The sequence below is a fragment of the Natrix helvetica genome (genome assembly GCF_964273705.1).
Source record: "Natrix helvetica genome assembly, chromosome: 1".
NCBI lineage: Eukaryota > Metazoa > Chordata > Lepidosauria > Squamata > Natricidae > Natrix > Natrix helvetica.
This window is the reverse complement of record NC_138548.1, coordinates 375,903,357-375,912,133: the sequence shown is the minus strand read 5'-3', so window position 1 is coordinate 375,912,133 and position 8,777 is coordinate 375,903,357. Positions and strand designations below refer to the sequence as shown.

Here is an 8,777-nt window from a genome sequence, read left to right as displayed (position 1 = left end):
GGGAGATTTCAGGATCCAAAGGGATCAGAGTTTTTCTCTAACCAAAGGAGGGGGGAATCTCTGTGATCCAGAACCCGCTTCTTTCGGGATCTTCTATGTCTAAGCAAACAGTATATTTCATGGCATTGTTTGGCAGCAGCCAAACAAGCTAATATAATCCTGGTTTGTATAAACAGAGGCATAGAATCCAAAGTACGTGAAGTATTAGTACCACTTTGTAAAGCCTTAGTAAGGCCACACCTGGAAGATGGCATCTAGTTTTGGTCACCACGTTTAGAGAAAAGAAGACGACATGATAGCAGTATTCCGGTATCTGAGGGGCAGCCACAAAGAAGAGGGGGTCAAATTATTCTTCAAAGCACCAGAAGGCAGGACAAGAAACAATGGATGGAAACTAATCAAGGAGAGAAGCAACCTGGAATGAAGGAGAAACTTCCTATCAGTGAGGACTATTAACCAGTGGAACAGAAGTTGCCTTTAGAAATTGTGGGTGCTCCATCACTGGAAGTTTTAAAGAAGAGAGTGGACTAGTATAAGGTCTCCTGCTTGAGCAGGGGGCTGGACTAGAAGACCTCCAAGGTCCCTTCCAGCTCTAGTCTCTTCTGGTCATTATCCAAAGATATTTCTCTTCTTTTACCTTCAACCCAGCCTATTTCATCAATAAGATCCTGCCAACTTTTAAAATGTTTTTTTGAAAAGCTGCTGCATTTATATTTTCCCTGGGCAAACAACTAGGAACTCCCCAAGAGCGCTTCCTGATTACTAAGGAATAACGTTACATTTTAAATACAGGCAGTAGTCATCTTACGGCACTTCGTTTAGTGACTATTCAAAGTTACAATGGCTCTGAAAAAAAGTGGCTTGTGACCATTTTTCACAGTTACATCCTTTCCGGCATCCCCGTGATCACCTGATCAACATTAAGCCACTTGGCAACTGACTCATAGTTATGACGGTTGCAGTCTTCCGGGCTTATGTGATCCCCTTTTGCAACCTTCTGACAAGCAAAGTCCATGGGGAAGCCAGATTCACTTAACAACTGGATCAGTAACTTATCAACTACACTGAATCACTTAACAACTGGGGCAAGAAAGGTCGTAAAATGGGGCAAAGGCTCACTTAACAAATGTCTCACTTAACAACAGACCTTTTGAGCTCAATTGTGGTCATATGCCGTGGACCCCCTGTATTTTTAATTTTGCAAAGTGTCCCATATTGGGGGCTTCTGGAATGGAAGAAGGAATATCCGAGGAGGAAAATCCCAGCGTGTCCCAGAAAAAAGCTTTTGGGATCTTGGGGCTTTAGGATGGTGTGTGTGTGTGTGTGTGTGTGTGTACCCAGGAAAAAGTGAAAATGAAGAAAGTCTAAATCTATAGAAAGATTATTATTCCAAGGAGTTTTTCTCCCTAGACTCTGACCCTATGCTGGGGGGGTGGGGGGTAGCAGAGTCCCATCAGCCTTTAAGGCCTGTTCTGAAAGCATCCAGAGGGGGAAGGGGAACGGACTCGAAAGAGGACCGAATCAAGATTCCCTTTTTTTCAGAATAATCTTTTTTTTGGGGGGGGGGTGAGAAGAGAGAAAGTTTCCCTGGCAGTTAAGAGGGGAGGAACCTCCCAGACCCCCAAAGGGACTCACCGAAGCAGCTCTCCCGGAGGGCCACCGACACCAACACCGAAAGCAAGAGGGGCGCAGAGCGCAGAGCCATCCTGGCTGCGATCCTCAACTTGCCCCACGCTTCCCGGAAATGGCAGACAAAGAAAAACGTTGATTCCCGTTGATCAACAGAGCAACAATCCAGAGCAGGCTAGCGATTGGCCAAGCTCAACCAATAGAAAAATAAGGACTATTCCCAACTCGTCATAGTTGCTAGGCAGACGTCCAGGCTCAACGGGTGAGAGAGGCGGTTGTGGGGGGGGGGGAGGAAAGCGAAAGTTCCTTCAGAAAAACCTTCCATGGATTCCGTCTCTTGGGGGGGGGAGGCTGGGGGGGGGGCAGAACTGCGGGGCTGGGGAAAAACGAGAGGATTATTTGGGGCTGGGGGGGAGAAGGGACGCAGTGAAGGGACCGTGAGAAGAATGAATCCATGGAGTCGCTTCCTTCCTGGAGTTGTAGCTGCTCCATCATTGGAGATGTTCAGAAATGGACCGGACAACCATTTGATTTGGATGGTACATAAGGTCTCTCTTTCCTTGAGCAGAGAATTAGACTAGAAGACCTCAGAGGGCCCTTCCAGCCTTATGATTCTAGGTTCCAGATCAGAGACCCCAAATGATCTTCGCTCTGGATGAAAACACTCAAAGGCTCTTGTGGCATCTTCAAGATGGAGACCTATCTTTTTTTGGGGTGGGTGGGTGGGAGAGAAATGTCAGTTTACCAAATACAAGACATTAATTCCCGAATTTCTGTTATTCTCCTGTGAAGGCAGAATTATTTATTTATTTATTCCTATATCTCTACAGCCACCTGTCTCTAAAACATGACTCTCTGTGGCATAAAATAAAATAAAAAACCAGGACATAAACTAAACAACATGAAAAACATTATGCAATTTTTGACCAACCGTTTCTTTATTAAAAGACTAGAAGGAAGGGTTTGATGTGATCAGGAATGCAGCCTCATTGCTAGTTCCTTGAGATCCCTAAGCCTTTCCACACAAACCTATTTTAAGAGACCTCTGGAAAGATATCAAGCATGGCTACCACAGCCAGAAAAGGCCCATCTCCTGGATCCCACTACTTGTGACTCCTAAACAGCCAAGACCCTCAACATGCCTCTTCAGCAAGAGGGGTGGGCAGATATCAAATAGAACATAGAATTATAGAGTTGGAAGGGACTTTGGAGGGCTTCCAGTCCAACCCCCTGATCAAACAGGAGATCCTATACTATTCCAGACAAGTGGTCGTCCAGTCTCTTTTGGAAAGCCTCCAATGATGGAGTGTCTCTGAAGGCAACTTCGGTTCCATTGGCTGATTGCTTTCATAGGCAATTTCTCCTTAGTTCTAGGTTGCTTCTCTCCTTGGATAGTTTCCATCCATTGTTTCTTCTCTTGCCTTTTGGTGCTTTGAAAAATAGTTTGATCCTCTCATCTTTGTAGGAGCCCCTCAAATACTGGCATACAGATATCATATCTGCCCCCAAGTCCTTCTTTTCATTAAACTAGACATACCCAATTCTATTGTCTACAATACTATTGTATTGTATTGTAATTCCTATAATCTTCGTATGTTTTATCCTCCAGCCCCCTAATCATCCTTGTTGCTCTTTTCTACACTCTTTCCAAAGTCTCGACATGTTTTTTATATTGGGGTGACCAAAACTGGATGCAATATTCCAAGTGAGGTCTTACTAAGGCTTTGTAAAGTTGTACTAGAAGTTCACACAATCTTGATTCTACTCTTCTATTAATGCAGCCTAAGATTTCATTGGCTTTTTTGGCTGCTGCTGTGCACTGATGGCTCCTATTTAAGTGAGTGTCCACTCCAAGATCCATCTCACAGTTACTGGCATTAAACCAAGTTTCACCTAGTTTGTACCTAAGCATTTGGTTTTTCTTGCCAAAGTTTAAAACCTTACTCTTATATGCGTTGAATTCCATTTTCTTAGATAGGGCCAATGTTCACATCTGTCAAGATCTTTTTGGATCCTGAGCTTCTCTCCTGGGATGTTGGCTATTCCTGCCAGCTGGGTGTCATCTGCACATTTGGAATTCCCCTTCTATTCCTTTATCTAAGTCATTTATGAAGATATTGAAAAGTACTGGGCCTAAAACCTGGGGTATCCCACTGCTTACTCCCCCCCCCATGTCAATGTAGTTCCATAGAGACTACACATATGGGTATGATGTATCAGCCAGTTACAAACCGATCTGTTGATGGTGCTACTTATCCCAATTTTTTCTGTATTTTATAGATATATATCAGTTTTATTTTCAGGTAATAGAAATGTCCCCAGGAATGTCAGCCAAAGCAAAGCCTTGCCTGGAAAACATGTTTTTCAAAGAGAAGCTTCCAAGAGTCCAAGACCCAAGAGCCACCTTAAGGTTGTCAGCGGGTCCAAGGGTCTAAGGTTCGAGAGAGAAATTCATGCACACCTGAGCCACCCATCTCTAAAATGGTTGGCCCAAGAGCCAGCTAGTTGCCAGCAGGTCCAAAGTTCAGGAGTGAAAGTCCTAACACACCTGAGCTAAATGTTATTTCCAGCAGAGAGAACAGAGCCAGCCCAACCTCTTCTATAGGCTGCAGCCAACTGTCACTCATCGGAACATTTACTCTGTTGCTAGGCAATGACCAATAGGACCCCTGTTCTGCTCTCCTTTTGACAGGTAAACTTTAATTTCTTTTATTTTTCTTTGCCCAATTTATATGTCAACTGTTTTCCCAGCAGAGTTGGAAAGCCAATTTTTTTCTTTTTTTCATAATTCATCTTTATTTCCATTTCTCTTACTGATAACACATGCACTATTTATTCATTAATGATTTAATTTTCTAAGAACCTTCATAGATAATTGCCTCTGTGGAATTTTAATTTGGTGGGTAATTGTTGTCCTGTTTGGGTATTTTTTTTTCCAGAAAATTTTTATTTATTTTTTATTCTCTTACATACCATTTTAAGTATATATTCACATAATTAGTATTCTTCTTTACATTTATCATTCTTATACATTTGTTGTTCCAATTTATAGGTTATAATATACATATACAGTTTGAGTTGCTTTGTTTACCATCCCTTCCTGCTGTTGTAACACCACTTTATTTTCTCTTTCTTTTCTCCTGGTTTATTTGCATTTTCAAAGAAGTTTTGTTTTGCCAATTTTATTTTGTTTGCCAGATCCTTATTTTCTATCAAGTTCAATTTATGTCTTTTGCAGTTCCAACATATTTTTTGCTTTTTTATTTTGTGGGTTTTTCTGCAGCTCCATCTCCAAACTTTTATATTTCCAACTTATTTTGCGTTTGTCTATTCTGTCTATTCTTTTTCCCTACATATGTTATTGTGAGGCCTCTAATATATGCTTTACAAGTATCCCATACATTCTGTCTTCCTTTCTGTTTTCCAGGAAGAAATACGTCAGTTCTTTTTCCATATATTGCTGGAAGCTTTTTTTAATTTAATATTCTTGAGTTTAAAATCCATCTCCCCTTTTTCCTCTGTCTCTTCCAAGTCATTGTTATTGGGTTATGATCAGCCCATGTGCTTATGTCTATGTCTATCTTGAGTGTTTTGAGTATTAAGTCTGTTGACATCCATATCATATCTATTCTTCAGTAGGAAAAGTGTCTGTTTGAATAGAAAGTATATTGTCTTCTTTGGGATGTCTTATTCTCCAAACATCTTGCAGATTTAATTCTTCCGCCATTGTGAAAAATATTTTGGGTAGGATTTTCCTCGGCTCTTTGTTCATCTTTGTGGATTTATGGTCTACTCCATTATTAACAATTGCGTTAAAGTCTCCTAGTATACATATATCTTCATATTCATATTGTATTATCTTTTTGTGTAGTTTCCCAAAAAATTCTTCTTGTTTATCATTTGGAGTGTATATTGCCACTAATAATATCTTTCTCAAATTCATCCTTATCTCCACCATCAGTATTCCCCCCTCCCCATCTTCAAAAATTATGTCTGATTGAATTGTCTTTCTAATGTATAGTGCTATTCCCTTTTTACTTTGGTCAGCTAGAGTTGTGTATAAATTACCTAGCTTTATTTGTTCCAAAAATTTCTTGTGTTTCTTTCTAATATGTACTTCCTGTAAGCATATAATATCCAATTTCAATTTCTCTAATTTGTTAAATATTCTTTTTCTTTTTATCACTAAGTTTAGTCCGTTTATATTTATTGATATTACTTTTATTTCTTCTTCCATGTCCTTGGTTTGTAGGTTTAGTTGATCTAGTCGTTCTTAGCTCCCTCTGCTCCTTTATCTCTTTGGCCCTTGCTCCTTCTCTTAACCCTTTCTCTACCTGTTCTTTCTCCATTTTCCCTTGATCTTTCCCCTTAGCTTCCTGGCAATTGACTCCTCCCTCTTCTCTTACCAGCATTGCTTCCTGTGCTGCTCTATGTTGTTCATAAAATAATTCTGCTTTTTCTAGTGTATCTAATCTGTGCCTTTGTTCTTGCCAGTTTACCAAAATCCCTTCTGGAACCAGCCATCTAAAACTCACCACTTTCTTAATCAGACTCTTAGTCAGGAAGTGGTATTCTTTTCTTATTTTCTTAACCTCCCTCGGAATTTGCTTCAATACCATGATCTCTCTAGACTTGTATTTAATTTAATTGTAGTATTTCTTGCTGCTTGCAATACTTCATTTTTTAATGTTTTTTAAAATAAATCTTACATGTACCTCTGTGGGCAGGTTGTTTCTCACTGCATATCTTGTACGTACTCTAAATGTTTCGTCCATTCCACCTAAAATATATTCGTTACTCATTTCTGTGGCCCCTGAAAGAATTTCTGCAATCTTCTCTGCTAAATTCTTTCTCCTCTTCAATGTTCTGAAATCTTAGGTAGTATTCGGATCACTCCATTTCCCAGCATATGGTGGATTCTTCTTGCTTTCTGTCAATTGTGAGCAATCTATGATCCATCTCCACTTTTTTTCTCTGTTATTTCTCTGTTATTTCTGCTCTTTCTTCTTTCTTTCTTGGATGAAGAAAATGCACATGCCCAAGATGGTGTCCTGTCGCGTTTGAGGAGAGCTTCGGGGATATGATTGTCCTTCTTGGAGCTAGAGGGTACCCTATCCCAGCGCTGGTTCCAGGTCCAGCTATGAGAACTTCCTGGGACCTCAGGGATACCCTTGAGCTGCGATGTCCTGCCTTGTAGCCGGAACGTCGTGAGTGAAATGGGGTGGTTGGCAGTGAAAGGAGAATAGAGAGCTTCGGCAGCTGCCGGCGTGGGTGTGGTCACCAGCTGGGGGTCTCTGCAGCCGGCGTGGGTATGGTCAGCGGTGGTGGCAGGATACCCAGCCGGGGGTCTCTGCAGCCGGTGTGGGTGTGGTTGGCGGCAGGACACCCAGCCTGGGGTCTCTGCGGCTGGCATGGGTGTGGTCAGCGGCAGCGGCGGCAGGATGCCCGGCCTGCGGTCTTTGCAGCTGCCGCTCCCCACATTGTGGTGTTATCCCGGTTGCTCACCCCCCTCCAGCTTGCTTATGGACGGGATAAATTGGATCAGTGGGGAGTGGCTGAGGCAGCTGACATGGATATTGACGCCAGCATAAAGACCATGGTATTCTAGTGCGATGACACAGGGGTTTGGGAGTGGGGGAGCACCATTTTACGGTGGTTCTCCTCCTACCTGTCGGATCGGTCACAGTTCATGTTCACTGGAGGGCAGGGATCGATCCCGAGGCGCGTCACTTGTGGGGTGCCCCAGGGGTCAGTTCTCTCACCCCTCCTGCTCAACATATATATGAAATCGCTGGGTGAGATCATCCATGGTTTGGGGGTATGGTATCATCAATATGCTGATGATACCCAACTTTCACCTCTACCCCAAACCACCCAAACGATGCCCTCGAAGTGATGTCCTGATGCCTGGAGGCTGTGCGGATCTGGATGGGGAGGAACAGGCTCAAGCTCAATCCCTCCAAGACTGTGTGGCTGTGGTTTCCATCATCCTGATTTATGCATCTTGTTCCATCTTTGATAATAGGGGGATAAATTTTAGCCCCCTCAGAAAGGGCCCACAATCTGGGAGTCCTGGATACGTGGCTTAGTTTAGAAGAACACCTGACAGCCATGACAGGGGGGCCTTTTACCAGGTTCACCTGGTACATCAGTTACGCCCCTTCCTGGATTGGGATGCTGTGTGCAGTCACTCATGCCCTCGTCCTTTCTCGCCTGGACTACTGCAACGCTCTCTACATGGGGCTGCCCTTGAAGAGCACCCGGAGGCTTCAGCTGGTCCAGAATGTGGCCGCGCGGGTTATCATGGGGGTACCTAGGTGCTCCCATGTTACACCCCTTTTAGGTGGCCTGCACTGGTTGCCGGTTGTTTTCCGGGTATGATTCAAGGTACTAATTATGACCTTTAAAGCGCTCCATGGCTTAGGCCCAGGGTACCTGTGAGACCACCTACTGCCATCAGTAGCCTCCCACCGCCCAGTGTGATCCCACAGAGTTGGCCTCCTCAGGGTGCCGTCAGCCAGACAGTGTCGGCTAGCGACTCCCAGGGGGAGAGCCTTCTCTGTGGGAGCGCCTTCCCTCTGGAATGAGCTGCCCCCGGAGCTTCGCATAATCCCTGACCTCCGGTCCTTCCGACGCGCCCTAAAAAGTTGGCTTTTCCAGCAAGCCGGCCTGGCCTGAACAAAATAAAATAAATGCTTGATTTAATTGTTAATTTTAATCCAATTTTTAAAATGTTATTGTTCATATTAATTGGATTTGTTGGATACTTTATCTAATTTCTTTTTAACTTTTGTAATTTGTGTTTTTTTTTAATGTTGTACGCCGCCCTGAGTCCTTTGGGAAAAGGGCGGCATATAAATCCAATAAATAGAAACAAACAGAAACCTTCTCTAGTCTCTGCTCCTTTCCCCCCATCATTTCCTTGACTTCTTTCAATTCATGTTCCACCATGCCACTTTCTCTTCTACTTGGTTTACTTGCTCCTTAAGATCTTTAAGATCCAGGTGTATGGCTTGCAACATACTTTTAAACTCCAAGGTAGCTTTATCTTGTTGCGTTGTTGTGCCTGTTACTTTCTGTGCTGCTGAACCGGGTGGTGTAGCCACTGCAGACGCAGATGATGTTATTTTCTTCATCTTGGCATTTGG

General features: G+C 43.1%; 2 protein-coding genes across 18 annotated transcripts in view; both read right to left on the bottom strand.

The window, feature by feature from the left end:
• The window catches only part of LOC309383779 (major histocompatibility complex class I-related gene protein-like), a 342,086-nt gene that overhangs the window by 228,682 nt on the left and 104,627 nt on the right, over positions 1-8,777 (bottom strand). Inside the window, exon 1 of one of the 10 annotated variants that reach the window (XM_081936665.1) lies at positions 1,636-1,764. The exons of the other annotated variants lie outside the window; for them this stretch is intronic. Coding sequence (XP_081792791.1) covers positions 1,636-1,705 — 70 coding nt within the window. The 5' untranslated portion in view covers positions 1,706-1,764. Of the gene's footprint in view, positions 1-1,635; positions 1,765-8,777 lie in introns of those variants that run through there. 10 annotated transcript variants of the gene reach the window in all.
• Positions 1-8,777, bottom strand: part of LOC309383798 (class I histocompatibility antigen, F10 alpha chain-like) — a 219,786-nt gene that overhangs the window by 187,949 nt on the left and 23,060 nt on the right. The window lies entirely within an intron of this gene.